We start from the raw sequence: 26,816 nt of genomic DNA, 5'->3' as shown, positions 1-26,816 counted from the left end.
ACGGGTTTGTTTTCAAGAATGAAGGCCCGCCCGAGGCTGATGGAAAGAGGCTGGGACTATTACCGGGATTATTATTTATTTTTGTTATTGAACATTTTAACCCTCTGGCCACTATGGGTCCGTGTATGTTTTGTTATTTAATTTAAATCCACAAACGGATATAACAAAAACAAAAAAAATAGTGGTTATTTGATTTTCGTTTTAAAATACAAAAAAAATAAAATTAGTTACAATGTTTTTTTCGTTGTCAAGGTCAGAAAGGGATCGACTTAATTTAATAAAATATTTAAAAAAATAACTTCTAGTTATAATAACAACAATTAAAATCATTAGAAGACAGAAACAAAAAAAAAACATTTTCTTTCATATTGTACGACCGGAAGTTGTAATTGGAAATGTATGCTTCTTATGAGGCTGGTAAGTCCCGCCCTTTCCGGTAGAGCCCGTGGGACATCAACTCCAGAAAAAATGTACATTGGTGTCAATGGAAATGGATCAATTATTTTCTGATCCCAGTCGTTAAATGTCCTGGATTCCACATATGATGTTTGTGGAATTAAATTATAATTTTTCATGTAAAGAGTTTGACATTTTATTGTACGATTGTTCAGTGAAGGCTCTGGAAAAGGCGTAATGAGGAAGGCATTTCATGTCGCATATGTGACGTCACGCCATCACGCTAAGGGCCTGAGGGGTATGACTGCTGCTTTTACAGATAATATTATATATTATATAATACAATGTGTAATAAAAGCTCCCGTAATTAGCTGGCGCACTAGAATAGCACGAGAATAAGTCACACACCAAAGCTCATACATTTTGTTATTTGTGTCCCAGCCTCCTTCCATTAGCCCTAGTTCTCTGTCCTGTCATTGGCTACTTTTGTCTGTCAATCATCAATGAGCCCATTCGATTGGTCGACAGGCTAACGCACAAGTTAAACCAGCTTTACGGTAAACAGGACGGAGAGCGTTCCAGAAATACCGAAAAGGGGAATATACTTGTTATTTTTCTGTGAATTTACAGGTAAAAAATGTAACAACATGTTTTGAAGATTAACTCAAGTACTCGACATTTCCAACAGAGAGTGTTTTTTTACAACTGTGAGTTGTTATAGTTCGCACTCACGGTGTTGTTAGCTCTAACTGGCGGATGCTAATGCTAACAAAACATGGCTGCTTTAAACAGACTCTAACGGCTCTGTTTGTCTCCTGTTGCACACCATGAATTAACTACGTTAGCTGGAGGAGTATTGGCGACTGGTGTTATTCTAACTCTTGTCTCATTTCCTTCAGACAGGACCTGAAGATGATCGAGGTGGTCTGCAACGATCGTCTGGGCAAGAAAGTCCGGGTGAAGTGCAAGTATCCTTCACTGAAGCTGCGATATAAGCCTGCATAATGCGTCCTGCTGCTGCTGCCACATGTTTAACGAAATAACGTAAATTTCTCCACTTGAACCAGCTACTAAAATTAAACCATGCATACTGCACGTGTAAATACATCACTAGTAATACAATAGCACTGTTTAAGGTTAAATACTTTTATTTAAGTAACAATCAGAATCCAAAACGTCTATTCGTTTTGGATAATTGATACTTTGACTTGAGTAAAAGCTCTGAATATTCTCCCCAGGGTTTGTACAGGTGCTTGAATTTAAATTTTGTGTTTTCAAGGTTTGAAAAGTGCTTAAATTTCTGGCAAAGGGCCTGAAATTGTATGTGCATTTCTTTCACAACAAACAGCTGTAGAGTAGAAATAAAATAGGTCAGAGCCTGAAATGAAAACGTGAAATAATAATTTTCAGTACGTATGTATTGCTTGGAAATGGACCTTGAAAGTGCTTGAATTTGAAGGTTCCCTGTCTCCCAACACTACGTTTGCTTCTCTTTGTTCCAGTTAAAGCTGCAGTTGGTAAAAAAAACTTGTTGGTCATCTTACTCTGTGTTTAAATGTGCTCTAGAAATAAACTTGACTTAGTTTAATACAAAACAACGCCATCATTTGAAACAGGGTGATTCCTCACGAGGAGGTGCAGAAGTCCATTTTTCTCTCAGAGCACATGAATTAGAATATGAGGACATTTTATTCTGAATTCTTCATCCCAACAACTCCAGAAATACACTTATACCCCAGGTTTAAGGTAAATCTTAATGCTAGAGCACACGATTTTAGCAGTAGTAGGCCTCCAACTTTGACACGAATGTCTGAAACCCCAGTGTCATGCCAGCTTTATCACTGGTGTACTCGTTATTTATGTTGCATTTTACTTCTAAATAAGAGCACACTAATTTAAGTCGGCTTCCTCTGAGATCCACAAATAAACCCCCACAAATTGCATTAAAGTAACCAAGTTAGGCTAGATGGTGGGTAGCGGCATAATTTAGCCAACATCATGTTAACCAGGGTTAGTTAAAACCATGTTTGGGTGTGTCTCTGAGTCTCTTTGCTACTTCCTTAACCGCCGTATTTCAGCTCTGAAGACACCATTGGAGATCTAAAGAAGCTAATCGCAGCCCAGACAGGAACGCGATTCGACAAGATTGTATTAAAGAAATGGTAAGTTGTTCGAGAGGAAGAGTGCCCTGCTTTCACCACAACAAGTGTTTTACGGTGTCTTCTATGAGCAGCTAAATGCTCCTCCCCTGTTCACAGGTACACCATATTCAAGGACCACGTGTCTCTGGGCGACTGTATCCTTTAAAACCGCCTTTTCTGTTGCTCTCTCACTGTCATCGGACAGAAGTAAGTACCGACAGCTGAGAGACGCCAGGATCGTCCGCGCTGCACAGCCGCATTTTCCCATTATCAAATAGACAACTTTAACCTCTGGTGATATTGTGTGTTTTATGGGTTGGTGATGTGATTGCATCCCCGACCAGCTCTACCACGTTCTTAATGTCATCTCCATTAAGGCGATACCTTCTATCTCTCCTTAACTACCTATTTAACCTCTCCATAATGTTGACTGCAGCAGCCATGTTAGGTAATTCCTGATTTACTCAGTAACTTAGGACTCCTTCAGAGGACCCCTACGTTTTTATAGATTTAGGAGCTACTTTCAGTGCTAAAATGCTCAGTGAATTACACTTAACTTAAAAAGTTAGAAGTCCTAATACACCTTATTATTAAGAGATTTTTATTTTTAAGAGTTACTCCTACATCAGAAAGTTAGAACCAACTCTGAGCCTTAAGAAGTTTTGTGAAATCAGCCCCAGATGTGATATTGTGCACGTCCGCAGCCATCATCCATCCCTCTTCAACACACAGTGAGACAGACAACCATTCACACTCTCATTCACACCTACGGGCAGTTTAGAGTCATCATTTAACAACACCTGCATGTCTTTGGACTGTGGGAGGAAGTTAGAGAACCCACGCAGACACATGAGAACATGCAAACTCCACACAGAAGGGATTCGAACCGACAACCTCTTGCTGTGAGGCGACCGTGCTAACTGTGCTCATTAACACCTCTGTGCCGCTCAGCAGTCATCATTTATTTCGAAATTATCTTAATATATATGAATGAAAACAGAAGTAAGCAGTTATCTGATGTTGTTAACGTATCCATGCGACAAAGCAGAATCAACAGGAGAATAAATTACTATTTTACCCCGGATGTTATTGTACTTAACCACGACGTCTGCAGATGAAATCCATGATGGGATGAACCTGGAGCTGTACTACCAGTAGACCAGAGGAAAAGTCGGTGCTACAGATGACCTCTTTCCTTGTTAGACACACACACACGCACACACACACACACACACACACACACACACACACACACGCAAGGAGAGGGATGAAGGAATCGGTCACAGGAAGCCGCCACGATCAGACGACACCACTGAACGAGAGGAGCAGCATCTACAGAGCAGAAAACACAGACATTACAGCGGCCGCAGTTTAAGCTTTTGATTTTTACCCACAAATTATGTGTAAGACATGTTTTGTTTTTATATTTTGGAATTAAAGCAATTATTTACCTACGTACGAGGCTGAGTGCTGGTCGTTTTTGTCCCGTGATCTTAACTGTAGCCTCTTGGATGTGGACCACTTCTCCAGGTGAATGTTAAATATACTGAGGTGAAATCCCTTAAAAGCGTACAACTTAATGTTCATACTTTTTACCGTATGCAAAAGTCACTGCAATACCACCACACGTACAATATAAGTCATATTAAGTAGTTGCTTTGGAGGTTTCCAGTGTGCAAAACAGTTTTTGAACTGTCCTAAACCACAGAAATTAACTCTGAATTACTCTTTTTACAGGCAAAAGTATCAACACATGATTGTGTGCTTTGGTCTCAGTGTTTAAAAGCATATTTACTCAATTACTGTACTTGAGTAAGGAGTTTTAATTGTTTTTGCTACTTTTTATACTCTAACTCCACCGTCATGTATCTGACAGTTGGAGTTACATGTTACTTTAATATTTTTCATGTAAAAAGTTAATAAAACACACTTTGTTGAAAAATTACCCAGCAACATATGAACCTACAACAATGAAATCCTGCATACAACTGCACGTATATAATACAATCAACATCAATAATACAAAATATAAAACTATAGCATTGTTTAAGGTTAAGCACTTTTATTTAAGTAACATTTTGAATCCAGAACTTTAATTTGTAATGGAGCATCTTTACTTTTACTTGAGTAAAAGCTCTGAATATTCTCCCAACACTACTTGGTCTTGTTTTTCTTCCAGTTAAAGCTGCAGTAGGTAAAAAGCTCTTTGGTCATCTCAGGATGTGTTTAAATGTGCACTAGAAATAAACTCGACTTACTTAAAAGCAAAAAAACACCAGAATTTAAGCCTGAAACAGCCAATAAGTCCAGTTATCTCTCAGAGCACTTGAATTACAACATGTTGGACGATAATAATGGATTTTTTTCTCTCAACAACTCCAAAAATAAACTGCCTACCTCAGGTTTTTGGTAAATCCTAATGCTACAGCATACTGTGTTAGACAATAGTGGGCTTCCACCTTTGTAGCATCAGTTTAGGGGTAGGCTCTTTCTTGTTTAGATATTAAAATACTCCAGTCAACAATGCCATGATGCACCAAGTCAGGCCCATAAATAGAAGTTTTGCCCAGTTCAGTGAGGAAGACCTTGACTGCTTCAGAGCCCTTAACCAATCCGACACCTTTGGGATGAATTGAAACACCAACTGTTGACAAATGGGAGCAAATCCCTGCAGACAGGTCCCAAGACATTGCGTAAATCTCTCCCAGAAGAGTGAAGACTGTCATCGCAGCACAGTAAAGCTGAAGTCACTCCCTGTCATATCTGCTGAAACTGCCACTCTATCCTGACAGCACCATGTGAAAAAGCAATGTCGCTCTACCTCCACCTGCTGCTGATGACGTCTGAAAGATTCCCCTGTGACTCGCCTAAAGTAACCGAGGAGTCTCTGACGTGGCGTCAATGACTGCTCCATAAAGTGTTATCAGAAAGACATTTTAGTTTAGTTTAGCTTTGAATGGAGAAAGTTTGTGCAGCTGCTCAGCCGCTGATGATTGATCAAAGTTCAGAGCAGTCATTGAAGTCGTGTCAGAGACTCCTCAGATCTGATTGGTTGTCAGTCGGTTGCGGTGGAATCTAGCAGATGACATTAGGAGCACTCGGATCAGCAGGAAGAAGCAGAGCTGGAGGACTCTCACAGATCGTCTGTCTCATTTTACTGTCAGAATATAGATAGATAGATATAAAGAAAAAAAGCTCAGCTTTAACGCTCGGTTCCAAGTTAGTTGTACGTGCACAAACCAGACATTTGTCAGGTCAGCAGAACAAAAGTTTTATTAACATCACTAGACAGTCATTAGATCACAAGTAACAGGATCTCTCTCACGCAAACAGCCACGCTCGTGCATTTGGGTTAATGCCATCGATGGTGTCACATAGACCTCCGCACATACGGGTCTCCACGTCTCTCTGGAGCCGCGTCAGCAGTAGTCAGAGTAGTCCTCCTCCACATAGTTGGCTGGAAAGAACCCAACCTGGGAACACACGAGCGGTGCAGGTAAGACACAAGATGCCTCACACAACCTGTGCAGGATTTTTGTTGTTCCATTTTTGTTTTTAATGTTTCTCACCCGGCCGTACACCTCTCCTTTCCACCAGCCGCTGTGGCCTTTCTTGGAGAGGATCTTGATAGTGTCTCCTTCCCGCAGCGACAGCTCCGAGCGGTCCCTGGCTGAGAAGTCATACCTGGCCCTCACTACGCCGAAACTCCTCATGCTGCCTCCTGTCAGACACGGCCAACATCGCAACATGGTTAATATTAAAGAGTGGTTGGACATACCTCATTCACTTTCTAAATGAGAGTTTGACATGAAGACCGAAAACACTCCCATAGCTTTAATTGTGGTGTCGTTCTTCTCATTTGACTCTTATGCATTTCCTGTCAAACTCTAATCCTTGAAAAAGACGTGTAAAGTGACAGAGATGTACTGTACCTGGCGTGGTGTTGGGTGTGTCGTTTGGCGTGTTGTTAGGCGAATTGCTTTGCTCTGGTTGTTTGTAAGGCGTACACAGCGTGGTGTCCACATCCTTGAAGTATTCTTTCAAAGAGTTCTGCTGGTAAAACTGAATCATCTCCTGACACGGGAAGAAGAACCGTAACAGGAGGAGAAAGAGCGTGAGGCGGACGTTGGATGAGGTTTGACAGTCGGAAAAAATTGGTCAATTTAAGACTTACAATTAAACCTTTGAATGCTTTCTTTTCATTGATGCGGTACAGGCCTCCAGTGGACGTGATCTTAATGTGTCTGATGTCCATGTTGAACCTGGAAGAGCAGAGCAAGTCCTCTGGTATTAATAACATTAACGGAGAAAGCTGAATGGTGTCACTGTCCCTCTCAAAACCATGAAAACAGGCGTTTACACTTCTGCAAAGATGACTGGCTTTCATGTGGGAACGGTTTGTAGATCATGTACTAAGCAGCTTATGATTGATTTGGTTATTTACAGGTCACAAGTCATCAGGTCTGTGGGTTAAAACTTTAGGCATCTGTGTTGCATGCAGAGATGCAACCAACAGTTATTTTAATATCGATTAAACTGCAGGTTATTTTCTTGGATTAATCCGTCACAATCATGAGAAATGTTCCCAGAATCCCACGGCGATGTCTTCAAACTGCTCTTTTAGTCTGAGCAACAGTCAAAGACCCAAAGATAGTATGGCGCCGGTGTGACGGCAGCCTGTTGCGTGAATCTCGCCACCCCCCCCAACAACCCATTTCAGACTCTAAAACACCTTCACATTTGAATCTAATTTATCCCAGTTTTAACCGAGACATCTAATCATCTTCTGAACAGTAAATGAGCAAATCGGTGCTTACTGGGAGTCCACCTTCTATCTGTAAAGAGAAAATAACATTTCTGCAGGTACAACTCTCTTTGCTGATAAATCTGCGAGGACTCACTTGATGCTGATAGCAAACTCTCCTCCGTCTTTCTGCCTCACGAGGAAAGTCCCATCAGACCGAGGCAATAACAGGTTTTTGGCAGCGGTTCTGTCCAAGTGCCCTGCGAACCTTCAAGGACACGGAGAATCAAAACCTTATTCTTTGCTTAAATCAAGGCTATAAAATGTTTGAAAGCAGAAAATACACAAGGCCAAAGTGTCCGCTTCAATAAGAGTTACAATGTTTTGCAGTAACACGATAAAAAGTAGTTTATAGCACGCTATAATATAGTGGCACGCAGCTATACGGATATTTTAAAGTGCTTAATAATTTACATCATATTAGGACATACTCTATGTTATAACATCTGTATTCTCATGAATGATCTGTACCTGCCTCCACTTATGGGTACCCATAATATAATAATAATAACAATAATAAACAATTTAATTAATGTTTATGTACTGATTAAAATGCTCAATAGTGGGACATAAAGTGTCACCAAAGGTGGATCTGTTTTGATTTTGTGTGACTGCTGACTAATACGTACATTTATGTTTGCAGTGAAACGACGTGGGTAAAAATTGGTGCAGTCAGAGGGTTACATTTTTTAATTTTTAATTTTACTTTGTCATACTTGATGTTACCACCGGGTGGCAGCAAAGTATGTCCTTTCAAGCCTGTGTATGGTGACTGTAAGGACAGTTTTCACAAACTGTTTTGGTTTTATTTATTGTTTTTTGCTGTAGTTTGAGCCCTTTGAAGTACATTATTACTATTATTATTAATATCATCATCATCATAAGGGCGACACAGTGTTTAGCACTGTCGCCTCACAGCGAGAGTGGTGACTGGTTCGAATCCCTACCGGGGCCCTTCTGTGTGGAGTTTGCATGTTGTCCCCGTGTCTGCGTGGGTTTTCTCTGGGTTCTCCGGTTTCCTCCCACAATCCAAAGACGTGCACGTGTTAGGTTCATTGATGACCCTAAAATTGTCCGTAGGTGTGAATGGTTGTCTGTCTCTGTTCGTCTCTATGTGCCCTTTGATAAACTGGCGTCCTGTCCAGGGTGTACCCCGCCTCACGCCCGATATCAGCTTGGATCGGCTCCAGCCCCCTGCGACCCCGGCAGGGACAATCGGTTTAAGATGAATGAATGAATTATCATCATAAGGATAGGTGACAGATGGCTAAAAGTTATTTTATAAGTGGAAAACAATGACGTGTGATCCTAAATCCCATCAGTTTCACAAAGTACCGAAAGCTGCTTTAACAACATCAGCACTTTTCAACATATGGTTCTGTTTTTGCAGCGTTAGTGTCTTCTGTATCAGCTCTGTGGTGTTACAATGCAGGAAGAAATACCGCTACGAGGTGAACAAAGGGGTATGGGGAGGAAAGTGACTTGAAGTAGTTCCTGTTGATACTCACCAGTTGAATCTAGACAAGTCAGGGGTCTGCCTCTGGGAAAGTGTGAGATCGCAGAGGTTAGATGTAAAACAAAGATCTGTGGTCATGGCGGTTCTTAACTTCCTAATACTGCTGATGCTGGTTTCAGTACATGAAATGGTCGCCAGCATGTGCAAGCAGACACAAACCGCTGAACAACATGTCTGTCTTTTGTTTTCTTGTGCTCAGATATCAGATATTTTCAGTTTGGTGGAGAGTGTCTGGTGTTTTTTGGCTCGTGGATCGTACTCACAGAGACGTAGGGCTGAACCTTTTGGCAGGGGAACCATCCCATCTGACCAACAGTCAGGTTTCTTCCCTGAGTGACACACACAACAACAAATCACACAGCCGCACTGGGCAGACCAAGCAGTCACAGCAACAATTTAATGAATCATCAGATCGACATGAATAAGTTACATATAAACAAACCACCACCCTGAATCAAATGACTCATATGCAATTGATATTGACCTGAGGCAATTCACACCGAGAGAGGTGACAGAGGAAGTCTTTCAGAGCTCAAAACAGTGACAGAATAACATACAGAGCCAATGTTTGCATGCTTCCAGAACAAACCTAAGATTTGAAATAAGTGTCTTTACCCTCCATTTGTTTTTTTATTTAAAATAAACTTGCAGAGAATTTTGACTGAGGTTTATAATCATCACATTAAGGAGAGGAAATAAAATAATGTTTGCTTATTGTTGCACCTTTGTGACAGATCTCAAAAACTGAATATTGAAGTTTCCCACAAACACTTCGATGGACCGGCAAGTAAACAAAATAACTAAACTGCTTTAGAAAAGAAAGGAAAAGAAAGAATTCCTTTATTAGTCCAACAAGGGGAAGTTACATTTTTTCACTTATATCATATCCTATTACACACACACACACACACAGGCCCGAAATACACACATGCATAAACATGCATTAGATGGAGAGATGTCAGAGCCCCAAGGAGGCACCCAGAGCAGTTGGGGGTTCAGTGCTTTGCTCTGTGCCCAGAAGGGCACTTCTTCAGCTACCATTCCTCTTCCACATTTGGTCCGTACGAGGACTTGAACTATAACCCTACGGACTGAGCTTCTGCCCCAATTATTATAATGCAACAATAAAATAACTGACGAGTAACGTGTGATAAATAGTAAAATACAAAACACACATGAACCTATGAACTATGCTTTGCTTGTGGAAAAAAAGATCAGCAACAAGGTAAGTAAGCCATGACAGAGGAACAGTGAGCCACAACGACCAATAGCGGGAACCTGAAACTGCAGCAGCTAAATGGAATTCAGCCATTAAGTTTTATTTATTTGCCAAATTGCACGCTGGAGGTGTGCTGGTCGGCCACGAGGGAGGAAGTGGAAGAGGAAAATGACAAAAGATTGAAAGAGACAAAAGCATCTTACACCTACATTAACCACAGGAAACAAAAGCTTGTGTGTGTGTGTGTGTGTGTGTGTGTGTGTGTGTGTGTGTGTGTGTGTGTGTATGTGTCCCCGCCTTCAGAAAGCAGAGTGTGTACGCTTGTGTTTGGTTTTGAACGCTACCTCCCACCATGGCAGGTCGACATCGGCCCTGGTCAGCTCAATGATGTCACCTTTGGAGAGGTGAAGCGGTTGGCCAAAGCCCACGGGGGGCGGCGGCAAGCCGTAATACTCTTGACACACCTCCATCTTAGGAAATCCTGAGACAGAGAGCGAGGAGGAGAAAGAGGAGACGCTGAGATATGAGGAAGGAGATCTGACAAGAAATACAAGAACTTTAATTCCAACAAATACTTAATTCACTCTTTTAGGAGGTTGTTTTGGAGAATAAACATCGTCACAACAATGAAAGGTTTCACTGTAAAGTTCAAATGATTTCTTACCAGCGCTGGAATGTCCAGAGGATCTCTGTGTTTTATTCTGGAGGAACAAAAGACAAAACAAATGGAGCAATAGTACTTCAAGTTGGATCTATTTGCACAAGTTAAAGACTTTAACACTGATGTGTAAAATTGTGTGCAGGGAGTGGAAAAGAAGTCCAACAAGGGCTTATTGATCACCTCGACCTGAATATTATGAAACACAAATGCAACGTCAAAGATAAATGCAGTCTTACCTTCCTCGTAGTACCAGCATGATCTGTAATATGAAGCGGGCAATCAGTGTAAGAAAAGTTGTAATTACACTAATAAAGTATTTAAACACATACACACGCATCTATACAGACCTGAGTTTCGTCCGCAGACAGGGACTCTGCCTAAACACTCTTTATGTGCAGCCATTTTACAGCGAGTGCAGCGATAACCCTGGAAAAATATCCCTCTGCAGACGACAGATGGAGAGATTCAGCCTCAGTGGACGATTCTCTGTAAAAAATGTAGCTGAGAGATGAAACGGAGAGAAACAGCTAGTGAGACAAAGTACCTTAACAGCATGGAGCAGGCCTTGCAGGAGGTGGTTTCCTCAAAGCAGTGCATCTGGAAGTCGTGGTTGTTGGCTGTGGAGTTCTCTGGACACATATTCGACCTGCAAACAGGAAGTTCAACTGATTTGACAACGCCAGGGTAAGAAGCGTTCAGAGACTTTTGGAGACTGAGGCCGACGAAACCATCATCAGCAGCAGCAGAAAACTGCAACACGTGGCTGCAGATAAGCTTCTCCACGTCAGTGTCTGTCAACAGCAACCAGTTCTGTTTCTCTCATGATGTAATTTACTTATGGATCATTTCAAATAATACAATATTTGATCAACTTAAACCTGCAATAACCGACAAATCTTTTTCCACTTGGAGGAAGCAGAAACAAACTATGAACAAAGAAGTCACCAGACGAATGCTTACTCTCTTTTAACTGTTTCTGGTCTCTTCCAACTCCTGAGGGAAGTATTTTGCTGCTAAATGTTCCATTTAGTCTAAAGTAAATGTCTGAATTCTGTTTGTTTGTTTGTTTGCTGTTTTAAAACAATTAGCTGATAGATGCTATAAAGCCCAGAATGGAGGGGGAATTGAGGTGATAATTCTCGATGAGTTTGTCTCTATGAGCAACTATTTTAGCACTATATCATCCACCGTCTTGGTAATCGGTGAGCGTTTCCCTTTGCCCATATGGTAGGGCTCTAGTATCAACATTATGAGGCTTTTAAAAGCCAATTATCGATCAGCAAAAGTACCAAATTACTACTCAAGATTCTGCCACTGTATAAGCGGAGTACATGGATCACTTTACTCTCTGTGTGTTTTTCCATGTGTATGTGTGTAACTCACAGAGCCATCTCAAACTGTTCCAGCCATTTCTTCTTCAGCTCTCTGGTTTTGAAGAATAAATCGTAGCCGCACCTCCCGTAGCAGTCCAGCAGAAGGAACAGATAGGACCACTGTTCACAAACACACATTGTTAACTTTATGGATGCCTAACAGATGCACTGGTCTGGTATAACTGGTGCTATAAAGCAGTAGAAAGACCTTTTTATTGTCCTTTTCTCCTGTGGTTTCATCTCGTATCTGGTAGTGCTGTAGTTCAATGATCTCCTTTAGCTCAAAAGTCTCCCCGCTCTTCTTCTTACAGATAAACATGGCCTTATCGAAGAGGAATGCATACCTGACACACACGCACAGAAACAACAGGTCAGACACATGGCTGTAACACACGAATAATATACTGAGACACGGACAACACACACCTGTCCTGCTTAGACTTTTTCTCCGGGCTGCAGACCTTCAGCTCTCCGTCGATCTTTGGGCGACCAAAGCAAGCTAGAGACTGAGTCTGAAGAGCAGAGGAGAGTGAGGATGACCAGCGAGGACAAACAAAAATAAAGATGAGTTTGAAGGTGAAAGATGTGACGTCACCATGTTTTCTATCGACAGCTGGAAGGTGGTGATCTGTCTGATGATCTCGTTGTCCCGCTTCACCTCGTTCACACACTGTGCCAAGTCCTGCAAACACACACATACACATGAATGAATTAATGTTGAAATATCCTAAATTCAAGTCAGTGATTGACATAAACACACACGCTTACTCTCATGGCGTCGAGAGCCGTGCGGAGATTGTCCTTCTCTGTAGGGTCAGTGGTGTGTTTCACCAGCTCCTGCAGAAAAACAAGAGAAATGAACATGCATGGGTGTAGTGCAGCTACACACACACACACACAGACACACAGACACACACACAGACAGACAGACAGAGACAGACAGACAGACAGACAGACAGACAGACGCACGCACGCACCCACGCACAGACAGACACACACACACACACATACCTGTAACAGCAGGTGATATTTGAGGACCCTCTGCATCGGGACCATGAGTAAATCTCTGAGAGAGAAACGTCGACTATTTGCTCTGTTTGAACACTCCTGAGAGAAAGACAGAGAGGACATAACATTTACAGCAAACCATAAATGTGTTAAGAGGCTGTGTGTGGCAGAAAATTATAAAAACATAAACAAAAATAAAAATGAACAAAACATTCCCCTATGGCTCAGAAAACACTTCCCATGTAGACCATCAGTACCTCAAATGACACACAAGGTCTTTATATAAAAATAAACCATAATGATTTAATATTTGTCAGATCGGACTGAGACGTAGAGACTCTACCTTTAGTTCAGACTGAATACACACAATCAAAGAAGACATTTCTTTTTTAAAAAACACTTACGCAGTTTTCACAAAGATTAAAGACCAATGTGAGTTCGTTGATTTCTTATTTGGGATTTGTTCTTAATCGACACACACTCAAGAGCACTCTTACGCACTTTTGAGTGCTGACACGTTCCTTTTCTCAATTATACAGTTGCATAATATTATAGGGTTTAAATTACAATAGTATTTTTAGCATTCATTATTTTACAAAACAATATTGCATTTTTTAAATTAAATAATTAATACCTAAAGTACGGCTGTTTTTTTATTTATTTATTATTATTATTAGATTTGTTTTTTAGCCTTTACTGGAGAGTACAGCTGAAGAGAGACAGGGAAAAGTGAAGAGAGAGAACAACACGCAGCAGAGGCCTGGACTCAAACCCTGGATGCAGCGGTAGGAACCTTTACACATGGGGTGTATGCTGTACCAGGAGAGCTAAATGGCTACGGACAACACCCAGGGCTGGGTTGTGCATATATTACTTTATGTCTACTACTATCACTACTAAACAAAAGCTGTTTTGGTGCTCACTTCCTGCAGAAGTACCTCCATTTCTCCTCCATGTCTGTGTGGCTGTTTGCACGCGGCCCTGCAGTCTCATGGCGGGCCGTTTACCTATGCTAATTAGCATCAACTAGCACACGCTTTCAACTCAAGAACCGAGGGAAGAACAATACGTCACAGATACGACATAGACTTCTCTGAAGAACACAAGTTAGATACTGGTGAATGAGACTGTGCATTTTGTGGTACCTCTGTAAAAAATTGCGGTTCAGTGCAAACCCCACGTGTGTCTTTGTGTGTGTGTGTGTGTGTGTGTGTCATCCTCACCTCCAGTTTCATTCTGATGTCCTCCCTTGTATTTGAAAGCTTGTCCAGGTGTTTTGTGGATGTTTCCACCTGACTACAGTAACGACCGTACAGTAGGAGCCTTTGGAGGGTAAAGTATATTAGAACATAACACACATGTATTTGTAATGTAACAGTATAACAGAAAAAAAACGTGTCTCTGTCGTGTACCTTTCCTTGTAGTTCAGAAACACCTGGTACAGGTTCTTGGCTCCATAGTCTAGGATGGAACTCCGGACCTCCCCCAACATATTACGATGGGTCTCGGCCAAATCCTGCAAACACACACACACAGGAAACATGTAAATACGGACGAAAACATGAAGTTAAAAATGAACTGTACACGTGAACAGGTGTGTGGATAATCTCCTCTTGTACCTCTATGTTGATGAAGATACTCTCCATGTCTGGAGGCTGGAGAAACTTTTGAAGAGGCTTCATAAAGTGCTGCAGAAAAGAGTAAGGTGTAACTCTCTCTTTAACCGCATGTGTGACTTATATGTGTGGATCTCATTTCTCCGAGTGTAAGCGTGTGCACACCTGTAATATAGATTCCAGTGTGTCAGAGTATTTCTCTTCTGTCTGTCGGATCTCCTGCAGGCAGCACTCTCGTTTGTCTACCCCGGTCTTCTGCTGCTACAGAAACACATGAAAACGTGTCAGATGAAGCATGAAGAGACAAGACCAGAGGATTTTTTAAATCTTCATCTTTACATATAGATTCAAGATTCAAGAAGCTTCATTTATCCCGAGGGAAATGATTGTGCAACAGTTTCAATACGAAGATGGGAAAGGATCAGAGTGACAATAAGCTAACATAATCAAATCAAAATGAAGCTACCATAAAGAAATCAAACATTAACTAAGTGTGACAGAGTGCAACGGACATTGTGGTTAAACGTAGGTTTATACAATATACAACAATACGCAGCGTGCAGTTTAGCAGCATGTTGAAATAAAATAAGTACAAACTAAATAAGTGAGAAGGAGCAATAAGTGATAAAAGTGGTAAAAGTGTAGCAGCATTTCTTACTGAAGTTACAGTACAACTAAATAAAGTGATGTTGTGGTGATATATAGTGATATAAAGTGACAAAGTGACAAAGTGACATTTTCTCAGGACACAGTATGTCCACTGTTCCTTACCTGACCAGTGGGAGATTGTAATATAGAAAGGTATGTACAGAGGACATTATTTATAGCTTTAAGAGTTAATCTCTGTCTTAAGCCTCTCTCAGCCCTCCTCTGTTGGGGACGTTTTTCAACATATTGGTAGTTAGGTTTATTTTCTTGGTACCAGTTTGTTGGTTGTGTGTTGAAAGTAATTTGTACAGTTTAAGGCGACATTTTCTTTTTTTTTTTTTTTGGAGGGAACTTTTTTAAATTTGATTCACACACAGAAAACAGTAGAAACTACGGAAGAAAATTAGGATTTAAAGTAGAAACGTCAAGAACTTCAACTTCATTCTCAAAATTTCAACTTTATTCTTGAGAATCGCAAATAGAAAAATCCCTTTTTTTGCATTAATACTGAAAATTTTACTTTATTCTCAACATTTTGACTTTATTTACAAAATGCAAAACAACAAAACAAACAAAATAAACATCTTTCTTTCATTTAAATGTTTATGCCTGGCCCTAATAATCGCCTGTAGGAAACATTTGTGTTAATGCATTAAATTAAATATTAGACAACAAAAATTATGCAATTAACACGATAAAATGCTACAGCAAGAATCTCAAATATTGAAGCTTTCCAATTAAAGTGGCATTGTCTGAAGCTTGGTATTGTATTTGTCTCTAAAAGCCTTGTTCATTTCTAACCCTGACTCTTCTGAGACCTCATTAACAGCAACGATCGCAGCGTCTCACAGCCAGATTGTGCTTTTATGAATCATGTAGCTTGTTGACATTTGCACATAACGACTTTCCTGGATGGGGCTGCTGTCTGAAGTTTACTGTGAAGCACTTCCTCTCCACAAACGGAGACACACTGCAACTATCTCTGCACAACTCTCAGTTGTTTGTATCAGATGTTCTTAACACAAAACCCACAAAATAAATCAGAAGTATCACAGGATAATTAAGAGGATACACACAATCCTGTTCGTTTTTTCAGACTGTACTTTAATCTTTGTTTTTTTCAGGCAAATTACTGAATAATTTAAACTATTAAGTTATCTCAGACAAGTGTTGAAATACAAACACAGCAGATCTTTGGCTGAATTAGTCGTGGTAGACAAATGCAACCAGTGAGGTCTCCATAAATGAACAAGGCTGGGAACCACTGGACACTGCATTTTATACGTTTCTGAACGGCTCAACTACTGCGGACGAAGCCTTCAGGTTTCCAAAGCTTCCTTTTCGTTTGAGGTCCACTCACAGTTTCAGGTTGTTCGTCCGTCCTCATCAAGTCTTCATAGATCTCATCTCCTTCGTTCTCCTCGTCCTCCACAAAGTCGTACAGGTCATCATCCTCGTCTGCGGTGTCACTGATACCATCAGACACATTCACACAACATTGTTATCATCATAGAGGTCAGAGGTCAGGTAGCTGCAGAACAACATCTGTGTCGGTGTGTTGCTTAATGGTACGGGAGCATGATGAACACTTCAATCACATTATTTATTCTGCCCTCTTTTTCACAGGTTTTAGTTGATACATTTTATATAAACTTATATTAAAAGCATTAAATTACATTAAAAATGTTGTTTTTTACTGCTCAAACAGGAAATGCTGAAGTAATTAGATTTACCAAACTCATGTATGAATGGAATATGATTTTTATCCACTTGCAGTAATAGTTAAAGTAATATTTTGTGTATTAATATCTATAGTTTTGTATATATATATACACTGGTATATTCAATAAAATTATTATTATTGTGAAAGTGCTCCTGAGAGTTTATGCTACAATTTCTCTTTAGTGAACGCTTCTCTTTTCCTTTAAGAACAAATTGAACAAATTAAGGAAAAGATACATTTTAATGATGCAATGTTAATTTTGTAGGATAATAATGTTTTTATGTAGAAAATGGGTGTGTGTGTGTGGGGGGGGCTTTTCCCTAATTGTAGCTGCCCTTTTTGTGGTCTGTTTTCTCTTTGAGATGGAGGTTTGTCTGGTGAAGATCTTGATGAAAACATAAAACATTGCATCATTGTTGGTATGCGCTGTATGTTTGCCATGTGTCTTTACTCCCCTGCTCAGTTATGAGCAAACACTGGAAGTGGACAGTAACAGACAACAGGAGATAGACTGCATTTGACCCATTCTCCAATTTGTTTAAAACAAACTCAGATAACTAAATCTACCTCTCTTCATTCTCAAGATTAATTTTTTAACATGATGGAGAAAAAGACTTACTCTATCTGGTCAGACAGGCCGCTGTAGATCTCATCATCAGGAGTGCACCCCTCCAGAGGAAAAGGCCTAGAAGTGTGTGTTTGTAAATGGTGGTATGGTCGAGGAAGAAAGGTTTAGGGAGACAAGAATATTATCAACAAGTGATTCATGGTCTTATTGATAAATTCAGGTTGTAGTTGGAAGTTGACAAGCCGCCAATGTTGCCATTACTGCTGTGGCACCTAACACGGTAATGGATGTAAAGGACTTCACTCTTTAAGCGCCTTTGCCAAGAAAACTGAAAATATAGAAGCACGATGGGTTTTTCTGGCATAACTTCCACTTCCAAGGTGCATGGAGATGAGAAAGAAGTCTAAAGAGGTCAAAACTCCAGCAACACTTGTAGTACATAGAACAACTTGATTGTTAGACTGACACGTTTTAAGCTCTCCATAAGGGTTATATGTCGATAATATACTCATCAAATGCCATTTAAATGGAGGTGATAAACTATAAAACTTAAACTTTTCAAGAAAATATAGTCCTTGTTTTCTGCTGTTATCAGCTTCTCCAACTTTGGAAGTAAAATCCCAGTTTCTGCTCCAGGAAATCAGTTTTACATTCATAAGTCTCTAATAAATCTTCATATTTCAATCTTATTGGGAGCAGTATGCCAACAAAGGAGCGACCAGGAACCTATCATTTTGACAGCTTTATTTCGAACTACTATGCAGCCAGATTATTAATAAACATATACGTCAATTATAAATCATAAATTAAGACATATTTTAGTGAAGTAGTAGGCAAAGGTTGAACTTTTGTCAGCTGCAGAATTGAAGTTATAAGCACATTGATGCATCAATAAGTATAATGGACTTGTACTTATATAGCACCTTTCTAATCTTCTGGCTACTCAAGGTGCTTTTACAGTGTTTGTCACATTCACACTGATGGTAGTGGACATCTACACACCATCTAATCTAATGTAACCATTCACACCACATTTACACACCCATGCGCAGCACGGGGAGCAATTCGGGGTTCAGTGTCTTGCCCAAGGACACTTCGACATGTGGACCGGGGGAGGCGGGGATCGAACTGCCAATCTTTCAAATGGAGGACGACCCACTCTACCACTGAGCCACAGTCGCCCCAGTATAATGCAATAACATCATATATTGAATATTCTGAAATGAGGCATTCAACTAATGACAACTTTTACTTTTGGTAAGTTCTAAAAAATTTGAATGCTTTGATTTCTTCCACCACTGCCACATAGTAAAATACATTTGTAAATATATAGAGTGTATCTTCATAGGGGGATATGAAAATGCTTAAAAGTGTTTTCATATCTGTGTAAAACTACATTAACGTGTTTTATAAAAAAAACTAAACTGCATTAAGACTCAAATTACGTAACAGAGGAAGGAAGTTACTTACTGGAGTCTCCCTTGTGTAGCAATGGATGAATGAGAGAGGATGGACAAAGTGTCTATAACCTGTGTGACACACACACACACACACACACACACACACACACACACACACACACACACACACACACACACACACACACACACACACACACACACACACACACACACACACACACACACACACACACACACACACACACACACACACACACACACACACACACACACACACACACACACACACACACACACACAGTCAGTTAGTATTTCCTGAGCAGAGACACTCGGAGCTGTTTCACACTTTAAACATGAAACTGGTTTCACTCTTATTCTAACACAGTTCGACTGCTTCAGTGAGAATGTGCTGAATCATGATGAAAGATCTCAGATTAACAATTTCATGAGACGTGTGATCAGAAACAAAGATGTCACGCAGCCGTCCAAACTGATTCTTTTTTTCTGATTAAGCATCAGCGGGTGTCAGCGAGCTCTAATGTCGCAGTCTCTCTGGACTTGTTATTGTGCTTTAATGTTTTATAATGTCTCCCTCTCTACCATCACATTTGACTTCTGTTGAAACTTTCTCCAGAGTTGTGGTGAGAAACACATAAAAATTCAAAAGCTGCCTCCTGAAATGTGGTTAGTTTCTTTCACGGACAAATACAAATAAGTTCGGGTGATATAAAACAAACATGCTGTCCAAAATAAAGAACTTTTTTATTTTGTTTGTGTGTGTGTGTGTGTGTGTGTGTGTGTGTCTGATTTCTACTTTTATTTAAGACAGAGAGAAGACAAAAGATGTAACGAGAAGTGAAAGTCTGTGGGAGAAGTTTAGAGAACAAAATCATTTGAATGGGCTGATTTACAGTCATTTACAGTCATCCTGCCGTCTAATAACCACACATGAAAAGGAACAGTTTGACATTTTTGAGAAATACACTTTTTAGCTTTCTGGTGGAGAGTTAAATGAAAAGACTGATACGTTTTTCTGTTAAATATGAAGCTACTGAAAGCAGCCGATTAGCTGTAAACTGTGTAACTGTGTAACAAAATCCACTTACCCACCTCTAAACTAGGGTTGCCACGATGTACTTGTTTCACGGTATACACGGTTTCACGGTATACAGTAGAATGAACATCTAAGGTTATCATACTGTATACTTTTGCTTATCTATTGTATTTTATTTATTTCCAAATAACACATAAACATACGTCCATTAAAAAATGAAGTGCTGTTACTGATATTATCAATAAGGACTGTGTAATAGCATGTATCTGATATATTCTGAGGCGGTTATCACACAGTGAGAATATCACACCATTGCAGCCCTACGCTAAACCTCCCTAATTAGCACATTATATTTTTTCAGTTTAAGTCAAACAAGTGTAAAAAGTAAAAAATATTTTAGGAGGAATAGGCACGAGGAAGACTTCTCAGCACATAAAGCCTCCAAAAATGGTAACATTTTAAGTATATTTTTAAATGCAGGACTACTCAAATAAATGATCCGAATGCTTCTTACACCACTGTGTGTGAACTGTAAGGCAGTAAAGCGAAAGGAGAAGCTCAGTGACAGTAACACTGTCGAGGGGAAGATAAACACGGGTAAAAAGACCCCACAGCAAAGTGAAGTGCTTAGGCTGCACTGCACCAGAAGTGAAAGAGTGTGTGTGAAATATCTCCTGTGAAATACTGCATTCATCCGTTCACTCAGCTGCTTCAATTATAAAATCACCTAACTACTTCCTGTCAGGTCTGTGGGTGTCTGCACGCTGCAGTGGGGAGTCGGGGCTTCTGACTTCTACCACAATGACTGTAGTGTGAGTGCACAGTGTGGTTCCCTCAGGAGTCATTATTACTGTACTGAGATAGATAGATAGACAGATAGATAGATAGATAGATAGATAGATAGATAGATAGATAGATAGATAGATAGATAGACAGATAGACAGACAGATACCATAGATAGATACAGTAGATAGATGGACAGATAGACAGATAGACAGATAGATAGATAGATAGATAGATAGATAGATAGATAGATAGATAGATAGACAGATAGACAGACAGATACCATAGATAGATACAGTAGATAGATGGACAGATAGACAGATAGATAGATAGATAGATAGATAGATAGATAGATAGATAGATAGATAGATAGATAGATAGATAGATAGATAGATAGATAGATAGATAGATAGATAGATACCTTTGCAAAATCTCGAACATCGAACAGGTCAAAGGCCTCAAACAGCTCACTCTTTTTGAGATGAAACTTCTCCTGACAAACTGCCAGAAACGTCCGGATATTCTTCAGGCACAGGAACTAAAAACAAACACAAATGTTACTTTTTACTTTGACTTAAGTGCTTTAGTGATTAGCTGAGCAACAGGACATCTACTCTTCATCATCTGTTAGGAAAACGACAGAAAACTCAACAGCCACGTGAGGTTCTGTGAGGCTGTGCGTGCTTAGCTTAGCTAAATGCTAACATCAGGATGCTAACATGAGCACAAAGACAATAATAATAAAAATAACAACTTTATTTGTATAGCACAAAAATCAAAACACACACACACACACACAAATACAGTATAAACAAAACAACTAATAATGCAAGCACCTGGATAAATATCATGTTGGCACTGCTGTTTGAGCAGATCATTTAACTTTCTCACATTAAGTGACTTTACATTAAAGTGTATGTAAATGTTGCTCAGCCACAGGCCACAGGAACATGAAGAGCAATGAACTGACACAACGAAGTGTCAGGTACTAAAAGAAGCAGTACGGAGAGCAAATTTTTAAAACTTGAATATAATTACAAAAGTGACCACACAGAGGTGCACAGTACGGCTGACATGGGGCGCAGACTCGTGTTTGGTTTTACATAACTTCCTGTGTCTGTCTGTTCAGCAGTGGGAAATGCGGAACTCTAATTTGAGAAAAGGGGAAACGTTGAGTACTAACTGATACTGCTGTCAAAATTAAATCACTCTGTGAGGAGTGCACACGGGCATACATCCCTGAGGCATGAGCACAGGGAAGATCCTCTACTTGTGTAATACCATCAGGTGAGTGTGTGTGTGTGTGTGTGTGTGTGTGTGTGTGTGTGTGTGTGTGTGTGTGTACACGTCAGAGTGGACTCCCGTCTTTTGTTAACCACCGGATGTTTCTTAACCACTCTTGACCTCATAGGATTTCCCAGAGTTTCACATGCACGTGTCTAAGCAAATTACCCCTAGAAACACACACACGCACACACGCACACACGCACACACGCACACACGCACACACACACACACACACACAATCAAAAACTTCCCTCGAGACATTGATGCTAATCACGTGACAGCCTGTCTCTTCTTCTCTTTCACACTCTCTCTCTCATGTCTTAATCTCATTCTTTGCTCACACCCTGACTTTCAATTCTCTCAGTCCCCTCAGACACAACCCAACTTGTTTTCCTTACTTCAGACTATGTTTTCAGTTCAGTTTGCTTGAACGTTTCTTAGTTAGCATGAGATTTAAAAAGCTTGACAACAGGTTTTTAGTGTGGCCTGGATTCAAGTGAACCCTACCTTGGGGGACCAATCACAGCCGTTTATCTCACGACGGGCGGGTTTACGACAATGACTGGCAGAGGAGCTTCATGCTTACACGTAGTTACTGAACGTGACTGTTGTTCTTCATCCAGCTCAACTTACCAGGCTCACAAAACTTAGATCCAACTGTCAAACTAGAGCGCTGATCAAATATGAATCAGGATTTTGTTACTGCATTGCCTAGTTCCTGTATAAAATGTTTTCAGATACACATTTTATTGTACTGTTTAGCTGTAATCAGTGGTGGTAGTTGATAAATTACACAACTCTGCAGAAAAAGAGGACACGCCATATACCTGAGTATACCAATACAATACACCACTGTTGATTGCGTACAGGGGCATTTTGGTGCGCACCAATGAAGCCAAGCTAGGGTAAGCTAAGTTACATAGCCAGCAGCTATTAACTTAGCATAACGACTGGGAACGGGGGATAACAGTAAACTTGGTTCTGTCCAAAGGTGACATAATCCGCCTACCATCACCTCTAAAGCTCAACTTGTGATCTCATTTGTTTAATCTGTATAAAAAACTAAAATGAAAATACGTCTGTTATGTGTTGGGGATTGTTTCTTTGCTGAGAGAGCAGTTAGAAAAGAGAAAGTTACTGTTAAATACCAAGAAATAGTCTTGGATTTATATATGTATATACAACAGATATAACGTTAAAACAAGTGAGCTTTAGAGGTTTCAAGATTCATGCACAAGCAGATTTTAGAAAACAAGACTTTCACGGTTCAATAAGAGCATTTTTTGCCATCTCTGAGTACTTTCTATTGTTTCTCTTAGTATCTGTCACTTTTCTTCATCATCCTCATCCTTTCATCATTATCTACACCTCTATGCTGATGTGAAGATATGAATCACAAGATTTTCCTATCGGACAGCATCCGGGCTTAGGCACCTCCTGGTTGCTATGAAAACGGCTTATGGAAATAGATCAGGAAAAGATTTGTGTGTGTGTGTGTGTGTTACCTGGGACATCTGTGGGCGCAGGTTAATCTCTCTCAGGTTGACGGCCATAGGCAGCAGGTTGTTGAGCAACTGGCAGAGCAGCACGCCGTCTCTCAGAGCCTGTGCCAGGTCACACACCTGGCATAGCACACACACAAAATCAGACTGGGCAACCAAAACAGGCTGTGTGTGTGTGGTCGTGTGCAGGTGTGTGTATTGAATGTGACACTTCAGATTTACCTGTGCACCATCCCATGTGACCCGGTGGTTCTCAGGAAGAACTCGACAGTCGATCAACCACATCGCACACTGCCGCCACAACTCCATCTTTGTTTTCTGAATCAAAGAAAGATCGATAGATAGACGGGATGTGAGGCACGGTTACAATACATTCTCACAAACACAATATTCAGTAATACTGTACACCCAGTAGTCGGATTCAAGGTTAAACTCTCTTCATAATCACATGAGTTAGCTTCACAAGAAGCCAGGACCAGAACAGGATCATTTAAGGAGCTCACACTGAATAGAAATGAATCACTGCCTGTTTTCATACATAAAACATTTCATACATAAAACCTCTTGAAACTTTTCATCCTGGATCACACAAATAAAGTAGCTCTAAATTACACTTTGACACAGTTTAACTTCTCTTTTTCTTAGTAAACTAAAACATGGAAAAGGAAATAAGATATGAATTCAATTAGTCTGAGACCAAATCAGTCGGCCTTTAGCTAACACTGAGCAGTCAGTCTCTTTGCGTTCTGTCAGTGAAACAGCGAGGCGGCCGTCTTGATATCCAGTAAAATAACAACAAAAAAGCCACTGCTCCACTAGAAAACTTGATCATTTTCTAACTGCATACCATTGTGGGGTGAGTATTACAATCAGCTCTCACCTTCAGTTTCTCCCGGCAGTTCTATGTCTTCTTTCTCGATGTTCTCCTCCTTTCATTATCTCATTGTCAGACTTCAGCGCTCTTGTTCTGCCTTTCTTCCGTGGTGGGTGTTCTGCAGCGCTGCACTGTGTCGAAGACTTTTAACTTCATCCCGCAACTTCCTTTTTCCTCTGACGCACCCTCACAGTTGCATTCACACTCACAGATGTGCGCACACACACACAGACACATGCATACACACAAAGCTGCTGCTGCTGCTGCTGCTGCTGCCGAGTGGTACAAGTTGATAAAAGCAGAGTGTGCTCTCTGTGTGAAATGGTGTTTATTATAGGCGTACAAGAGATCAGATAGTAATAAGAGTGAGAGTGCCTGTGTGTGCAGCCATAACGAGAAGTAAATGATTAAAAGATAAATGTGTTTCAAGGTCAACCACAAAATTATTTAGACGGCATCCAAACAAACTTTTGATGTGGTAAAATTATTATTTGAGGGAGCTTGTCGATGAATAATATATGCAATTGTTTATGTTTGTTGAAGGCATATGCACACTCTTTTGTCTCTAAAATGCTGTAAGAGCAGATTCAATACAGTATATTACAGTATCATAAGGGTAAAATACAAAAGTAGAATTCTATATTTAACTCAATATTGAGTGTGTGACGTCTGTCCCTCTGTAAGACCGAGCTGCAGAGACACAGACTGCTGTCAGGGTACAATTTAAAGGAAGATCCTGGAGCTGCTCCATGAATAATAGAGTAGCTGCTCGGACACTGACAGCAGCCAGCGGTGGTTTTGCTGGGATGAGGCAACGTAATTGGATTTTCAGCTGAGAATCTCTACGATCAGGAGCTCCTTCACCTGTAACATCTCAAAAAAAAAAACTCTGAATCACGCATTTAGAGTCACTGGATCAATAACAGGCAATATCAGCAATCCAAGTCATCCCATTCTGGTGAACAACACAGGGAGACAGCGGTTAAGATTAACCTATACAAGTACATCCACTCAAATATAATTGTGAGGTACTTGCACCATTTTTGAGCACTTCCATAATATGCTTTGTACTTCTACTACACTGTGATGAAGAGGGAAATATTTCACATTTTAGCTAGTTACTTTTTCATTTCCCATGCAAAATGTAAGTTCAATTTGAAATGGTATGCATTGTTAAATATTAAATACCCAACAGTATGTCACATGAAAAGCTACAACAATAACACAGGGCATTTTTCTGTAATTTGTATGATTTAGCAGTTGTATCATTAAATGTCTAGAGCATAAATAATGGGACCAAACGGACGAATTGTGTAGATAATCTTGACTGATTTAAAAATATATGTTGCTATGTTAAAAGCACAAGATAATGACAAATGCAAGATAACTATTTTAAAACGGTTTTCTTTTCTGCAGTCACAAACAGAGAAAGGGGTGTGCTGATAATACTCCACTGAAGCATGACATTTAAAACTCCATGTAACAGATGTGATCAAGAAGGAAGGGTAGCTGTTATGTGCATGATTGAGTGGTGGGGGAAATAAATTAACTTCCTTGCATCCTCAAAAAAACAAACATCATATTGATATCATCGCTGTAAGAATAAGGAGTGAAAAATAAGTGAATAATAACAATAATAATAATAATACATTAAGCTTTGGTCTAGTGGGAATTATGTTTTTGCTTTCACCCATCACCTTTACAGCCACACTTCAGTACAAGGAGATTATGGACAACTGTCTTAAAGGGACACTCCACTGTTTTTGTATTGCATGCACATAACGAGGAAAATGGTGCCAGAGGCAGAGCTTTAAGTTCAAAGGATGCATCAAACTCCAGAAATGCTTGATCCTACATTACCCATAATGCTCCATGGCATGGCGTGGCATATCCATTGGTTAGACACTCTCTGCTTAGTAAATACTCATGTCTAGAGCTGCTATTACTCAAGTAATCGATTAACTATTAAATTAATCAGCAGCTATTTTGATAATCGATTAGTCAGTTTGTGTAATTTTTTTGAAATAATTCCAGTTATGTGAACACTTTCTGCTTGTCATTAGTCATATCAAGTTTAGACATTTTTTTACCATGTTGCAACATTTTAAAAACCAAACAACTAATTGATTAATCGAGAAAATAATCATTGCAGCCCAACACATTTGTCATCAGTCACAGATATGGCTGAGTACCCAATTTTTATACTTTGAGGCACCGACCGA

At 40.0% G+C, this 26,816-nt stretch overlaps 2 protein-coding genes across 3 annotated transcripts; one reads left to right on the top strand and one right to left on the bottom strand.

The window, feature by feature from the left end:
* The first annotated feature begins 923 nt into the window (after nt 1-923).
* ubl5 (ubiquitin like 5) lies at nt 924-3,995 on the top strand. The gene is made up of 5 exons (XM_083934717.1): nt 924-1,026; nt 1,296-1,364; nt 2,475-2,558; nt 2,655-2,692; nt 3,652-3,995. The coding sequence occupies exons 2-5, from the start codon at nt 1,309-1,311 to the stop codon at nt 3,693-3,695; spliced, it is 222 nt and encodes a 73-aa protein (XP_083790843.1). The 5' UTR covers nt 924-1,026; nt 1,296-1,308; the 3' UTR covers nt 3,696-3,995.
* Nucleotides 3,996-5,855: 1,860 nt separating this feature from the next.
* On the bottom strand, nt 5,856-24,701 carry vav1 (vav guanine nucleotide exchange factor 1). 2 transcript variants are annotated; one of them, XM_083935531.1, is made up of 29 exons: nt 24,601-24,701; nt 23,943-24,038; nt 23,724-23,840; nt 21,353-21,469; nt 19,144-19,202; nt 17,725-17,790; nt 16,743-16,851; nt 14,900-14,995; nt 14,738-14,806; nt 14,531-14,634; nt 14,342-14,441; nt 13,122-13,217; nt 12,879-12,947; nt 12,706-12,792; nt 12,537-12,622; nt 12,319-12,454; nt 12,121-12,230; nt 11,282-11,383; nt 11,085-11,179; nt 10,974-10,996; nt 10,741-10,777; nt 10,421-10,557; nt 9,121-9,186; nt 8,850-8,881; nt 7,439-7,549; nt 6,712-6,799; nt 6,470-6,611; nt 6,107-6,258; nt 5,856-6,010 (listed from the first exon to the last, which is right to left on the bottom strand). In XM_083935531.1, exons 2-29 carry the CDS (start codon nt 24,027-24,029, stop codon nt 5,957-5,959), a joined length of 2,547 nt encoding a protein of 848 aa, XP_083791657.1. In that variant the 5' UTR covers nt 24,030-24,038; nt 24,601-24,701; the 3' UTR covers nt 5,856-5,956. The 2 variants fall into 2 exon arrangements, with proteins under 2 accessions (XP_083791657.1, XP_083791658.1); XM_083935532.1 differs by having other exon boundaries at nt 14,900-14,992.
* Nucleotides 24,702-26,816: the final 2,115 nt, after the last annotated feature.

The sequence above is a fragment of the Echiichthys vipera genome, assembly GCF_963691815.1.
Source record: "Echiichthys vipera genome assembly, chromosome: 2".
Taxonomy (NCBI): Eukaryota; Metazoa; Chordata; class Actinopteri; order Perciformes; family Trachinidae; genus Echiichthys; species Echiichthys vipera.
Note: the sequence above shows the minus strand (reverse complement) of the source record. Positions and strands in the feature narration are given on the sequence as shown.